Source organism: Enhydra lutris, unplaced genomic scaffold (assembly GCF_002288905.1).
Source record: "Enhydra lutris kenyoni isolate GAN:26980312 unplaced genomic scaffold, ASM228890v2 scaffoldscaffold12, whole genome shotgun sequence".
NCBI lineage: Eukaryota > Metazoa > Chordata > Mammalia > Carnivora > Mustelidae > Enhydra > Enhydra lutris.
In genome coordinates this window covers 44748819-44764279 of record NW_019154096.1, presented here as the reverse complement: position 1 = coordinate 44764279, position 15461 = coordinate 44748819, and the positions used below count along the sequence as shown (strand labels likewise).

Here is a 15461-nt window from a genome sequence, read left to right as displayed (position 1 = left end):
GAAAAGCTCTGAATAGAAGATATAACAAATTCAGCTTCTGGTCACCATTTTTAAGCTATCAGAATAGCAAAGATCCACGAGTTCAGTAATCCACTGCTAACAAGAGAATGAATAAACAGGCACTCACAGGGTCTTTGAATCAGTACAGGGTCTTGAAAAGGATTTTAGCAACAGGTGTCAAAATTTTAAACGCACACACCAGCAATTCACCTGTAGGAATGTATCCTGTAGAGAGCCCGTGGAAATATATTCTATAGCCTTATACCCAACAAACGCTCAAGAATATTAGTGCGAGCAGAGTCACTGCAATACCAATCACCAAAGACTAGACACAACTTGATATCCCTTTATTTTACTTCAATAAAATATAGTCCCTTTATACAACAGAGTATGAGGACTCCAAGGGAATGAAGTACATCTGTTAATTGATATTATGGAACCATATATACTGTTAGGTGAAAAAAAAAAAAGCATGGTATTAGGAAGGAAGGAAGGGTAGAAGGAGGAAGAGGGGAATTAAGGAAGGAAGGAGTATGTATACAATTACTGCTGAGAAGATACCCAAAAACGCCAAAGGAGAAAAGGGAGAGTTTCAGATAGGAAGAAAAGTGTACATTTCAATGCATGGCCCTTTGTCCAGTTTGAACTTATTATCATTGTTTTTCGTCTAAAAAAAAGCAGATTCATTTTTTTAAAAGCCCATTAAGGATTCTTCCTCAGAATAAAGCTAAATTAGGTTCTTTTTTAAACAGATATATTGCTCATTTTCCCCCTCTTACATAATGGCAGCTAATTAAAAACAATCCCTTGTGTTGGTGTAAGTACATATATTATAATAAACGTTCATGTACAAAGGACAGCTCCACTTGGCTCCCTCTGACACCTCAAACTTAAAATGTTTCAAACTGAATTCTTTTGTTATTTAACTTTCTTTTAATCCAAGTGTTTAACTGATACACTTAGGAAACTATAAAATAACAGCTCATTTTACATTATAATGATATACTTCCTAAATCACTAAAACAGATTATGTTAAAATACTATTTGCAGTTGAGAACCTGATTATAGTGGTTTTGCCAAGTTGCGTATCAAGCCATCTTGGCTCTTTTCACCTTTCAGGGACTTCTATGAGGATTTAAGAAAGGCATAGTCTCCAAACTGCACATACGCACAAATACATTTACTTTTGATTCAACAGAACTGGGAGAATGGGAGGGTAGGGGTTCAGTCTTCCACAAATCCCCTACATGGGTGTCGGGTTAATACATGTTGGTACTTTATGAGAAATAAGATGTAAGGGAGAGCCAGACTTACCCAGAGAAAAGCTAGATGTCCATCAAGGGTGACTCTCAGTCTCAAGTGTGTGTATATAAATTCCTCTGAAGAATTTAACTAAACTGGAAATTATCAGGTCTTACTCCTGGTAATAAACTCAGTAATAAGTAGGGCCTAATAACCTGCACTTTAACAAACAGCCCTGTCAGTTCTGAAGCTGGTGGAGCCAGCTTGAGGAGCACTGCCTGGAAGGTACTCCCTCTCCTAAGGAGCCTCCGGTGTTGCACACATGGTCTCCAACAACACTCTTTGAAGGCTACCGCACGGATTTCAGAAGGTAAAAAACAGACCTTCTATTTCCCTTTATTTTTTAATTCATTCTCTTAAAACTTGTTTTGTGTGCGTGTATTATTTAAAAAATCATGCTGACATAATGGAACATACACATAATTTATAAGAAAATAAACAAGGTACTGGGGATAAAGACTCAATTTTTTTTTTAAATTGATGGAGTACAAAATCAAAGTACTTCAAAGCACACTGGACTAAATAACTCGAATTTTCCTCATCCTGTTCAGTTGCTTTAAATCCTAAATGGGAGTAACTCAGAAGTTCCTGAAGCTTCTATGTAATGCCGCCTGCCAAATTCTGTGGCCATGGACTCCCCTTACAGTCTTTTACCTCTGCCTTAGCCCCTAGGGTAACTCTGGAGAGGGAGGGTTTATCCATGAGATATCTTCCAGATACTCCGAATGGAAAATCATTATGTTATTTCCCATGGAAACAATGCTATTTAAGGTGGTTAGATTTTTAAACTACTAAGTGTTAACACACGTGTGTGTGTGTGTTTGCTTTTATGACTCATTTTAGAGACCTTAGTTTTAGAATATCACATCTACAGGGATGCTTGCTTAAATTCTAGATAATCTACTTAAAAAACCAAACAAATAAAATCACTTAGAGAATACAACCTGCTAAGCTACACATTGCTTGCATCTGACCCAGTTCCAAACCATGATATACTTGTAAAACCTTTAGGATTAAAAGAAAAATGTCTCTTAAAATTGATTTTCTATAGAAAACAAGGAGAGTGCTAACTTTAACTGCTCCTTAATGAATGGGAAAGATGTGGACAGATAAAAGGAAGATGTTCCAATTTTAGAATCTATTTTCATGTAACTTTTCATCTAACTCTCTGCATAGTCTGTTCCAAACAAATACTTTGTATGTTATTTATAGCTTTAGTCTATCTTCAGGAGTATTTCTGACAGTTCTACCCACCATACAAAGCATGTGTTCATGCTTTTGAATTCACACTTTTGAATAATTGGAGAAAAACAAGTACAGCTGACTCATTAGCAACCTAGGATTAAGGGGTGCCAACCCCTCACTCAGAAAATCTACGTATAACTTCTGATTCCCCCCAAATTTAACTTCTGTTGACCAGAAGCCTTACTGATAACATAAATAGCTAATGAACATGTTTGTATATTACATACTGTGTTCTTACAACAAAGTAAGCTAGACAATAAACATTACTAAGAAAAACATTAGGAAAATACATTTACAGTATTGTATTTATTGAAAAAAATGTGCACAAAAGTGGACCCGTGCAGTTCAAGCCCATGCTGTTCAAGGGTCAACTGTAGTAAGATAAAATTGCTAAATGAAATTTTAATGTATTCCAAAATTCCTGGCTCTGCTATATACTATCCAAGATTTAAAGCAAATCATTTAGCCCAAGTCTCAACTTTCTCTTCTAAAAAATGAGGATAATAAAGTATATTTGTTCTGTTTATTCCCAGGATTATTGTGTTAAAGAAATAAATATGTAGAAGTTTCTGGGAAAATATATAAACATATGCTTCTCCACCATGTTATATAACTATCAAAATGTAAATTGTGTGTACTTCAGAATCAATTAAAAAAATAAATGGGCAACAAAAAATTAGGGACACTGCCAACATTCAGTCTACATTATAAGTGAGTTGCTATTACTTAGAAAACTAAGCTGCTATTCAATGAACTTGGAGATGCTCATATTCCTCCTTGGGGTTTCAATACCGAATGAGAATCTCCTATGGGACTTGAAAAAAACAAAACAAAACAAAACAAAACAAAACAAAACAAAACAAAACAGATATTCTAACCCCAAACCTAATGGATCTGAATCTCCAGTGGTAGAGATCTGAAAGTGCCTGGTTTTCACTAGTTCCACAGGGGCTTCTGATAACTAAGAACCATTTGATCCCACTCACCTTTTTCTGAAACAAAATTCTTGATAACTACTATAGTTGAGCATTTTATGAAGGGCATCACCAAAGTAAAAAAAAAAAAAAATCGCAGAAAATTTCTGCTATTTCCTTGAAGTAATATAAACAATTAAGAATTGATAGTTGCCCTAAAAACTAAATTTAATCACACATCAGCCTCCTTTGTTAACAGCTCCACCTACTGGATAAACCGAAGGAAAATCATCCTAATATTTTAGAACACATTTTGCTTAAAAATGAGTGCTTTATGTAGAAGAATGAAACTCGACCATTCTCTTACACCGTACACAAAAATAAACTCAAAATGGATAAAAGACCTCAACGGGAGACAAGAATCCATCAGAATCCTAGAGGAGAACATAGGCAGTAATCTCTTCGATATCAGCCACAGCAACTTCTTTCAAGATATGTCTCCAAAGGCAAAGGAAACAAAAGCGAAAATAAACTTTTGGGACTTCATCAAAATCAAAAGCTTCTGCACAGCAAAGGAAACAGTCAAGAAAACAAAGAGGCAACCCACGGAATGGGAGAAGATATTTGCAAATGACAGTACAGACAAAAGGTTGATATCCAGGATCTATAAAGAACTCCTCAAACTCAACACACACAAAACAGACAATCATATCAAAAAATGGGCAGAAGATATGAACAGGCACTTCTCCAATGAAGACATACAAATGGCTATCAGACACATGAAAAAATGTTCATCATCACTAGCCATCAGGGAGATTCAAATTAAAACCACATTGAGATACCACCTTACACCAGTTAGAATGGCCAAAATTAGCAAGACAGGAAACAACATGTGTTGGAGGGGATGTGGAGAAAGGGGAACCCTCTTACACTGTTGGTGGGAATACAAGCTGGTGCAGCCACTTTGGAGAACACTGTGGAGATTCCTCAAGAAATTAAAAATAGAGCTTCCCTATGACCCTGCAATTGCACTACTGGGTATTTATCCCAAAGATACAGATGTAGTGAAAAGAAGGGCCATCTGTACCCCAATGTTTATAGCAGCAATGGCCACGGTCGCCAAACTATGGAAAGAACCAAGATGCCCTTCAACAGACGAATGGATAAGGAAGATGTGGTCCATATACACTATGTAGTATTATGCCTCCATCAGAAAGGATGAATACCCAACTTTTGTAGCAACATGGACGGGACTGGAAGAGATTATGCTGAGTGAAGTAAGTCAAGCAGAGAGAGTCAATTATCATATGGTTTCGCTTATTTGTGGAGCATAACAAATAGCATGGAGGACAAGGGGAGTTAGAGAGGAGAAGGGAGTTGGGGGAAATTGGAAGGGGAGGTGAACCATGAGAGACTATAGACTCTGAAAAACAATCTGAGGGGTTTGAAGCGGTGGGGGGTGGGAGGTTGGGGGAACCAGGTGGTGGGTATTAGAGAGGGCACGGATTGCATGGAGCACTGGGTGTGGTGCAAAAACAAGGAATACTGTTATGCTGGAAAAAAAAATAAGAATAATAAAAAAAAATGAACCCCCCCCCAAAAATGAGTGCTGTGAAATGTGTAACAATTGTGAATCGTCCTGTACCCCTGTGGCAAATAATACAATATATGTTAATAAAAATAATAAAGTAAAAAAAATGTACTGGCTGTAAAATTAAAACATCAAAGACCAGTACATTTTTCTTTTTTTCTGCAGTATCCTTTTGGTGAGTATAGTTCTGATAGTTGGCTATTTTCTTGAATCTAGATAAAAACAACATTCAGAACTTCCTAAAAGTAGCTATGCCTATTTTACAGAGTAAAACTTTCCTGAAAAACTGTACTACAGCTGATTTTTGTTTTTTCCTATAATCACTTAAAATGTACAGATTGAAAAAAATAAAATACCCAGTGTGCTCTGTTTCAACTTGACAAAATGACCATGCATGCTCAACAATGTTCCATCCTGAAAAGTCACGGAAATGGCAATTTTAAAAATATAAAAGGAATTAAATTCATAAAGGCACAAAGAACACAAAGGGCAATAGAATCAGCAAATGGCTGATTCTGAAGAACTTCTGGAAGACTAAAGGCCGACATGATCTTGCTAGCATATGGACCACACCTCAGAGCACGCAAAGGAGAAAGCCAAACCAGAGAGGAGATCTCTTATGCCACAGCAGAACTCTGCACCTTTCTTCCCTCATGGGTAGCAATGCATGGTACAAAGGGCAGAAACTGAGGTGATTTCAGAGCTTTGAATGAGACAGAATAACATTCACCTAAGAGACATTTCAGATGAATGAACGAACAAGTGAATGAAGCAGAGATAAAGAGACAGAAAAAAACCTTGAGAGACTCTTTCAATCTGAGCCCAGCAAATATCCAGCAAGATGAATAAAACAAAACAAAACAACACATGCCACCTAAGCACCCCCTTGTGAAATTTCAGAATCCCAGGCATACATGAAAAATCTTAGAAGTTTCTAGATGGAGTGAAACAGATCACCTGCAAAAGCAGAACATCAGACTTCTTACATAAAATTATAAATACTATTTTCTTTCACTATCTGTTACTTACATACTCACATGAAAAAGTTTTTCTGTCTTTGGAAAAACAGCAACGATATCATACAGCCGGACCCTTGAAGACGTTGCTCTCTAGCAGTACAAAAAGAATGTTATTGTACAATAACCAAGAGTGTACACATGGAATTCTGACTTGTAGTCTAGCTGCATTTATTTTAATCACTTAATATTTCTTACATGCCATTTCTGCTTTGCTTTGTATGCGGACAGAGAAACCTGCCTAAGCATACGAGGTTTTAGACCCCACCCATCACCCTCCTTCCCACATTGTAACCCTTTAACTGCATACCAAATTGTGCTTGTGATATAAAAATCAAATTGGATAGCTGGTGCTCTTACACATGAGTGGAGGAGGTTACCAGATATTTCTGAGCACCTACTGTGTGCAGGGCACTGGGGATATGAACTCATTCAAGGCATGTCTGGGCTCTCAGTGGAACTCACCATTTTTTTATGAGACAAGAAATACACACACTAAACATGATACAATTAGGCTCACAATAAGAATACTGTTAAGTAAAAATTAAAATGCTAGATGTGCAAGAAAATACCTGATAGTCCTCTGACAGTAGAAGAGGGATAGATCAGTTAAACAGTTATTGCTTAAAAATGAAAATCTCAAACTTAACACCATATGTGTATGTCTATGAAAAGGTTGGAAAACTACACAGCTGAGCCCTGAACATGGGTTCACACTACACAGGTCCACCCATACATTCTTTTTTTAAAAAATAAATCTAGTACAGTACTGTAAATGTTATTACTGTTACTGTTACTATAATGTTACTGTTATGTTATTAGTAAGGTTTCTGGTTGGCAGTGATGCCATTAGTAGTGAAGTTTTGGGGGAGTAAAAATTTATACATGTGTATTTAACTATGTGGGATAGGAGTAATGGGGGTCTGTGCCCTCATCCTTGGCATTGTTCAAGGCTCAACTGTATGTTCAAACATGGTTTCTGAATGATGGAATAATATGTGATATTTCTTCTTTGCCTGTTTGTACCTTTAAAGTTTTTACCTCTGATTTTGTAGAAAGAAAAGGCATTCTAAAAATCAGAGCAGGAAAGGGGAGAGGTGAAGAGAAGCAGAAGCAGGCACGAAGGGTTGCTGGGCAGACATGCTGACACAGGGCAGACCCCAGGTCTTAGAAAAGTTAGGACCTAGGATTCTGTGCCCTCTGCTTGCCCACTCCCAATTGAAAAGGGACAAAAAGGGCTTACCAGGATGCTCATGATAACAAGAGAGAATGAACATCTTTGTGACCCATCGAAAGTCAGCTCCCTTTAGGTCTATCTGGGCCCAGAGAATCAGAACCCTGCCTTGCAGTTGCATAAAATACCAGAACTTGGCTTTCCACTTTTGTTTTTAAGCAATGTCAATCATTATAAAAGAGGCCAGCCCTTCCTTGATGACTCCTGTTCTATGGCAGAGGAGTCCACTCCAGCTCAAGATAAAACTGCTCACATTTTCAGGATCTCTCTTTCTCTCTCCTTCATTAGATCCTTCCCATCAGCAAGCATACTCTTCTCTCCCAGCTACTAAAACCCAGAGATAGCAGGTTCTTGTCTGCCAACCTCCCTGTGCCTTCTGTTCCCCTATGGAGTCAACTTTGCAAGCAAAGTCAGCATCACACACTGTCTGCATTTCCTCCCGTCCCTATCACTTCCATGGAGGTGGTTTTTTGCTAAGGCAACCAATGACTTCTTGTCAATATTCCAAGACATGTCTGAGCCCCTCTTCTGCTGGACTACTCAGGCTCCAAGATGCTGCTGACCCTTCCTCACGTTTCCCTTCTCACTTTGCCCATTGTCTTCATATTTCTCACAGTCCTGCCTCAGTCTCCAGTTCTAGCTCCCCTTCTCTGCTCCACCATTAAATGCTGAAGTTCCTCAGGACTCTGTCCGAGAACTTCTTCACACGTCCACACATGAACCAGGGATTCTCATCCATTTCCATGACTTCATTTACTCTCTACAGAGCGACTGCTTCCAAATCAGTATTTTTAATCAGATCCCTCTTCTGAGGGCCACACCCCTTTTTCCAACTACCCATTTTACAAACGCCACTGGAATCCTTACAATAACCCATCATGTGCCAAACACAATGCCTTCAAACCTGCTTTTCTTTTTATGTCCTGTCTCAGGAAAAGGTACCACCATCTACCTAGGGCTGATCAGGCAGTGCTGGGAGCCACCACACTACATCCAATCAACCATGGAATCCTGTCAATCCTCAGCCCCTGCCAAGCCTCTTAAATCCCCTCAACCCCTCTGATCCAGTCTCTATAATGGAAACATCATAATTTCACTCCCTCATTTAAAACTTTCAAGGGCTTCCAACTGCTTACTCAGACTAGCTCCCTAACCTCATCCCAGGTTAGCCAGCTCACAAGGGTGAGCCCTACTGGTGTTATTTCATTTCCCAGAAAACACCATGTTTTCTTGGGACCCAAAACCTGTGCCTAATCCATCCTGTCTGTGGGAACACTCTCTCATGTGCTCAGCACCTACATAACACTTACTGATTCTTCTGGTCCCAGGTGGAACATCACATTCCTCAGAGTATCTTTTATTTACTACCTCCAACTCTTCAAACATTCCTCATATTCTTAATTATCTGTTTAGTGCTTGTCTTGTCAATTAAACTATAACCTTCTTAAGTTCAACAATCCTGTCTGTCTTATTCACAGCAATATCTCCGGCACCCACTGTACGTCTGGTTCATGTGAGTTCAATGAAGAACAGTTGTCAAAGGATTTGTTAACTGTGGTACCCCTGTATCTTTGCCAAGAGTAGAAGAGACTGTTATGTTATATGAATTCTGAGGATAAGGAGAGTAGGCAGGTATCCTAACTGGGGGCGGGGGATTCAGGGATTCAGAAGGTGGTGAGGTTCAGGCTGCATGGGTGGCTCGGTGGGTTAAGCATCTGCCTTCCGCTCAAGTCATGATCCCAGGGTCCTGGGATCAACCCCCATATTGGGCTTCCTGCTCTGTGGGGAGCCTGCTTCTCCATCTCCTTCTGCCTGCTGCTCCCCATGCTTGTGTTCCCTCTGTCAAGTAAATAAATAAAACCTTAAAAAAAAAAAAAGAGTAGGAAGTGAGGTTCAACATGAACCAGTACAACTTAAAAGGCCAAAAAGAAGAAAAATTAACTTACCAAAACATTACAGTGAGATGGATCTGAAACGATAATCGTCAATCTAGTTAAAACTTTGATCGGTCTTGATTTTCCCTATAATCAAAAACATTCTATCAAAAAAAGTTCAAATGCCAATGACTGACTTTCCTCTTTACCAGTGGGAAGTAGTCATTAAAAGGTACCAGCAATAAAAGATAGTGACGATCAGTAAAAGCTAGTCTTCATTACCAAGGAATTTATAATATAATTAGTAAAATAAAGATGTACATGTGTTAAACTACATAAAGAGATTAAAGGTTATAGGACTTCAGGAAAAAAGATCATCAGAGAAGTACTGAATTCATAGTAAGTGAATACTTCATGGAAGAGCTGAGTTTTGTGGAAAAGTAAGACTGGCAGAGGAAGGAACAGTGCCCGTTAGAAAACCCTACATAAAATTGGGCATATTTGAATAGTATTATGGTTCTTAAACAACAAAATACCCACCTGTACAATTGGCAAAGTTGTAAAGAGTTCAGAAACAGCTACTGGTTTTTCAATTTCCTATAAAAAACAATAAACAGTCACCCTACATCATACATGTTAAAGGAATGAAGCATAATGGAAAACTTATAAGGGGTTTTCAGAAAAGTTAATTTCTGGTGTAGAGAAACACTTAAGTTTAAAAAAAAAAAAGTAAAAGGAAGAAAGCTGGAAATCAGAGAAGCGGTTGGGAACATCAATGGAGAGGAGAGATGAAAAACAGTTTTTAGACTGAAATAATCTAAAAGGTACAGTTGTTGGGCCTGAAGAGAAATATACACATTTACATGCATGTTTAAGAGGGGAATTGGTAATGAGTCCATGTCAGTAAAATAAAAAGGAGTAATACTGGGATTATAATTCAGTCAATGACAACATACTTATAAAAATTACTTAAAGTTGTTTAATTAACATCACCTCAACTTTAAGAATCTTTCTACCATGCCCTAATACTTCACAAAAACTTCGCACTGACTCAACTGTTAACATGTAAAATAAGATAGTACACAAGAGGGTGCATTTAAGAAATATGCTCATCTGTAGCTTCCACATTACCAATATAAACAAAGACAATTGTAAATGCTGGTTATTAACTTCAGAAATTGTTTTTTACCTGTTTCTTTTCCTTGAATTCAACAACATGATTGATGGCAACAACTGAATAGCCAACTAAAAAGAAAAATCGAACATTCTTGTTAAATGGGACAACCTTTTCCCTGTATGTACAGGCTCAACTCAATTCATGTCAAGATTAGGGGTCAGTAGGAACAGTGGTTGTGGATATGGGCTCCGGTGTCAGACCACCTGCCTTCACATCTACGGGTTACCACTTACAAGTTACTTAACTTCAAGCTTCAGGTCTTCAACTATCAAATGGTGTTAACAGAACTTACCTCACACAACTGTCATGAGAAAACAAGATAATAAGCACAGGATGATTGATAGCAGTGCGTGACACAGAGACAGGGCTCTGTTTGACTTCTGTGATTAGCAGGATACTTTTTCTTCTAGCTCATTTCTTTTGCCTTTTACCCTCTCTACTTCCCTCAGAGTCCCTTTTCCTAGGAAGAAATGGAGTAATCACTCCTTCACACCACTGCTCACCACCCCTTTCCAGCTGCCCACCATCAGTAGATTGGGAACTCTCTGGAGGCCAGGGCCTTGCTTAATCAGCTCAATACAGCATTTTTCTGGACATTCGGACTACCAAAAATACATCTGGATCGTGACTCCTATTTTTAAGTTATTTAAATACCAATGGGGACGACAGGATACTAGTATTAAAAGATCATGCATATTAATGCCAGAAGAATGGCTCTCTCTCTCTCTCTCATCTGTTTGACTTCCTTCTTTCCTTCCTCTCCCTTAAATAGTTAATGAGCATCCATTATTCGACAGGCTCCACAGAAACCTCCTCATTTTTAAACTTCTCTATCCCCACACTTTACAGTGGAAGGAAGAAGACAACACTCATGATTAACTACAATCATTAAAAAGGATCTCTCAGGGCTTTGCTTCCCTTGGATTCAAGCCTAACATTCTTGCATTCTGGCCATGCTGCTCCCCTCCCACCCGCATAGTACGTCTTCCCTCCTCCCCCTACCTCCTCTTCTTCTTAATATTGTTCCCACAATGTCACCCTCACGTCCCTTCCCCCTTTTCTTTGAATTTCCACAGCTTTACCCGCCTGTGCTCAATTCCCCGAAATGCTCTGATAGTGCCGTGAGGCGGAAAGGGGTGATACCAAAAGCAGTGGCGTAGGTGACTTGTACACTCGGAAGCCCAGGCTTCTGCCATCCATCAGCTGTGGGTCTCTATGCAAGTCTCCTATCCTCTCAGAGCCTCAGTTTTTTCAACTGGCAGGCGAGAAGGAGCTGGACCGGGTAACAACTCCCAGGTGCCTTCAAGTTTCCCGCGCCCGAGATCAGAGCAACACCGCGGCAGCATCAGCTACCAGGGACATCCCAGAGATCTCAGGAGACCTGGACGAAGACAGGCCCTCGAGTCCCTCTTGAACTTGGCCCGATGGTCTAGGGAAAAGCGAGACTGGGCAGGCACCGCGGCCCGCAAAGCCGGGGAAACTCACGGTGAGCGGCGTTCTCCACCAGCCCGCGAAGCGCCTTCAGGTCGGAACCCGCTCTCAGGTCCAAATCCGCGAACACCGCCATGCCGAAATCACGTGACCGTCGCGCGTCCGTCTGCGCAGCCGCAAGGCCCGCCACCTCTGGCATGCTGGGAATTGTAGTTTACCTGCGCCGCCCGCCCCTCTCTCCACTTAAATAAGTATTCACTTTAAGGTTCGAAGGCACTTGCCTCGCCTTCGAGTACCAGCAAAAGTTAGTGTGTTGAAATCCACGGCCTCACTTCAGTCCTTCTTTGCCGCCTTCTGAATGAGAATGCTTGGTTTCCCTCGGAGGCGTTCACATCTCCCACCATTCGTCCAGAAAATACCGTGGAAAGTGATTCTTTCGCGAACCGGACACTTTTGCCAAGAGCTGGAAGGGCTTTTGAAACAGTCGTAAGAAACCCTTTTCCCTCCGCCTTCTGAAGTCCATTCTGTTCTTTGAAACGGGCTGATCCGGAAGACGGAGAACTGAGCAGAAGACCTCACATCGAGGGTCTTTCGGTCCAGTCAGGACGGGCGGTCCCCGGCGCGCGGCTCTGTCTTGCGGTCCCCGTCTCCAGCCACGAGATGGCAGGGCTCTCTCTCGGACGAGCCGGGAGCCCCAGGACTGGGTTAGCCAGACAGGTTCGACAGGGGAGATGCAAAATTGAAATCTGTCCGTTTTCCAGCTGAGAAGTAAACAAAGTGGTACATATCCCACACATTGGATGTTTCCACATTTTTTGACTTCATTTAAATGAACTCTCGAAGATTGATAAATTATCCGACAACGTAAAATTGTGGAACTACAGTTTACATCGGGGCTTCTCAAACTGGACCGGGAGTCTCACCTCTACCCCATCCTCCGGTTCCCTCCCCCGCCTCCAGTTCTTCGGAGACCCCGTACGTGGTCCCTTGTGCGTTACCGGTGAGCGGCAGCTCTGGTCGCATAAAACTGGTTTGACAACAACCGAATCGCTCCGCAAAATAAGAAGAGCCCACTGACGGGAGGCTTAAATATCCACACAATAACAAAGTGCTGTAAACGTTTCTAAACAGTTTCAGTTTCTGTACTTAAAACAAACAGTACCTAGATAGTCTCTGGTCTGTGGACCACACCGTAATGATTAGTCCTTCTTTACATGCTTTCTTTCCTGATTTCAGAAGGCAATTTTAAGAGGGCTCTGTTCCATGTGGTAGCATGCAATTCTCCTTTTGGTTAAATTTAATAAAGAAGAAATATTTTGCCTTTTTCCAGTACTTGATATTTCTTAAGTAAGAACAAGAATTTTTTTTTACTTCTGTAAATACAACAAGGTCATGCAAAGCAAACTCTGCTTTTCATCAGGAAACCTAGGGTTAATTTTGCAAGATCGTACAGGCATCTTCACCTATGACCACAGTATCTACAATGGTCAGAAATAGGACCAAGGCGTGGTGAAGGTGAATAAAATAACTGATTCTTTGATGTCAGCATTAGACTAAAGAGGGCTTCTTTCTTTGAAAGTCATTGTGCTTTTCTTGTGAACTGTACCATTTAGACTTCTTTTCCCATTTTCACCCCCAGGCCTAGATGAGGAGGAAAGGGGGAGAAAAAAATGAATAGAGAAAAGTCACTGAACACTTTATTGAGGGCCAACTAATTTTGGAGAGTACTTACTTGGATATCTTATTTAATTTTCAAAGCAACTGTGAGTTAAGTACTGGCTTTTTGTTTTTGTTTAGCAACATCTGCATTTTAAATCTGAGAAACCTATGGCTCAAGTAATAGGGATAGATCTATATATACATCCAGGCAGTTTGGCTCAGTTTTCCCTTCCTGTATTGTCTCCTGGACAAAACAAGCAGTGGAGAGAGTTGGAGGTTGGGAAAGGAGGAGGGAGAGAGAGGATGGGATGGTGATAGGGGAGAAGAACAAGGAAGAAGGGTCAGAAGTTGGCCTGCAGGGGAAGCTGAGGCAGCAAGGATCTGGAGTTTGAAGGAAACTCTGAAAATATCTGCCTGGAAAAGAATAGTACTGCATAATTACTCTGTGTACTTTGTGTCCATTATCTGATTTATCCATTTTTGTATCCACTTTGTATCCATTATCTGAATAATCATCACAACCAGCCAATGAAGGAGATATTGTTATTCCTATTATATCTGAGGTCCGAGAAGATGGATGGCTCTTTAGTCATTTCCTCTTCCTTGGGGAGTTTAGAAAGGGTGGCTTTTGGTATCCAAAGCAACCCTTAAGCCCTTCTTGGTCTCCCCAAAGGCCTGTCTTTCTTGAGCTTGTCCCCAAAAGTCAGTGTGTGTTCAGCTAATCTTTGGCCTTATCCTCTTTCCACTTGGTTCTCCTTTCGTAAATGAGCACTCCTGTGGGCCCCTGTCCTCTGGCAGTTTATGGTTGAGGTGGGCAAGGCAAGAAAGCAGTATTATAACACCATTTGCACAGGTGTGTCAGGTACATCTGGCAGGGTCTTCTGTCCCAGAGTGAGGGGGAGTTTGGGGGATTTGGAGGAGATAAAGGATGTTTTCCTGGAGGAGGGAATGCTTGATTTAGATTTTGATGGATGGCATTGAAAAGTAACAAGATGCAGAAGTCTGGGGTTTATCCACAATGGGCACAAAGTAGATAGTGCTCAGTCAAAATTTGCAGATTTAATCAATGAACCCATGAGCTCTTGTTCACCTTCATACCCACATCATCACAACCGTAGCTGTTGGATCGTATTCATTTTTTTAAACACACGGCCAGAAGTTCACTGAACTGTGAGTATGGTATGCTGGCATGATACACCAGCAACCCCAAAAGCACCCCTTCTTTTATTCCCAATGATGGAGCACTTAAAGGAGCCCTTGTGCAGATTGGAAAATGGCACCCTTCCTCTAGGCAGACTTGTATTTGCCCCCATTTGCCACATAGCTGGTGAAGCCAAAAAGTGTGTATCATAAGAGTGATTGCCTCAGGGGATTATGGAGGCTGACAAGTCCCCAGATCTGCAGGTGGCCCTCTGGAGACTCAGGATCGCTGATGTAGCTCCCGTTCTGAAGGCCAGCAGGCTCAAGCCCCAGAAAAAGCTGATATTTCAGCTTGAGTCCAGTGACAGAAAAAAACACAAAACAAAACCCAAAAAACACTGTCCCAGCTTGAAGGCAGTCAGGCGGGAGGAATCTTTCCTTACTTAAAGAAGGATCAGACCTTTTGTTCTATTCAGGCCTCCAACTAGGGATGAACCCCCCCCCATATTAGGGAGGTTAATTCTGCTTTACTCAGCCAACTGATTCAAATGCTAATCTCATTCAGGAAAACAAACAAACAATGTTTGATCAAATATCTGGGTACCCTCTGGACCTGTCAAGTTGATAGATAAAATTACGCATCACCATGGTGCTGCTTTGGAATTAGAGCATATTAAGTGAAAACAAAAATTGCTCAGGCAACTACAACTTCTTAACCGAAGGCAAGTTTACAAAGAATGTTTATTGAAAGCAAAAGAAAGAACAGGTCCTAAACAGAAATTAACGTTTACAAACATGGTAACTATAAATGCTATTGCTCAGGATGTTGGAAATACAGCTTGGAACTTGCAGAATAAATGACCTTTATAAATCAAGTT

The 15461-nt window shown here is 40.5% G+C and overlaps 1 protein-coding gene across 1 annotated transcript in view; it reads right to left on the bottom strand.

Moving 5' to 3' along the window:
• Positions 1-11920, bottom strand: part of LOC111145229 (ribonuclease P/MRP subunit p30) — a 28023-nt gene extending 16103 nt beyond the window's left edge. Inside the window, exons 1-5 of the mRNA XM_022499991.1 lie at positions 11839-11920; positions 10366-10421; positions 9717-9773; positions 9249-9323; positions 6090-6161 (exon numbers count right to left, since the gene is read on the bottom strand). Of these exons, the coding sequence (XP_022355699.1) occupies positions 6090-6161; positions 9249-9323; positions 9717-9773; positions 10366-10421; positions 11839-11920 (342 nt within the window). The remainder of the gene's footprint in view (positions 1-6089; positions 6162-9248; positions 9324-9716; positions 9774-10365; positions 10422-11838) is intronic.
• Between the last annotated feature and the right edge of the window lie 3541 nt (positions 11921-15461).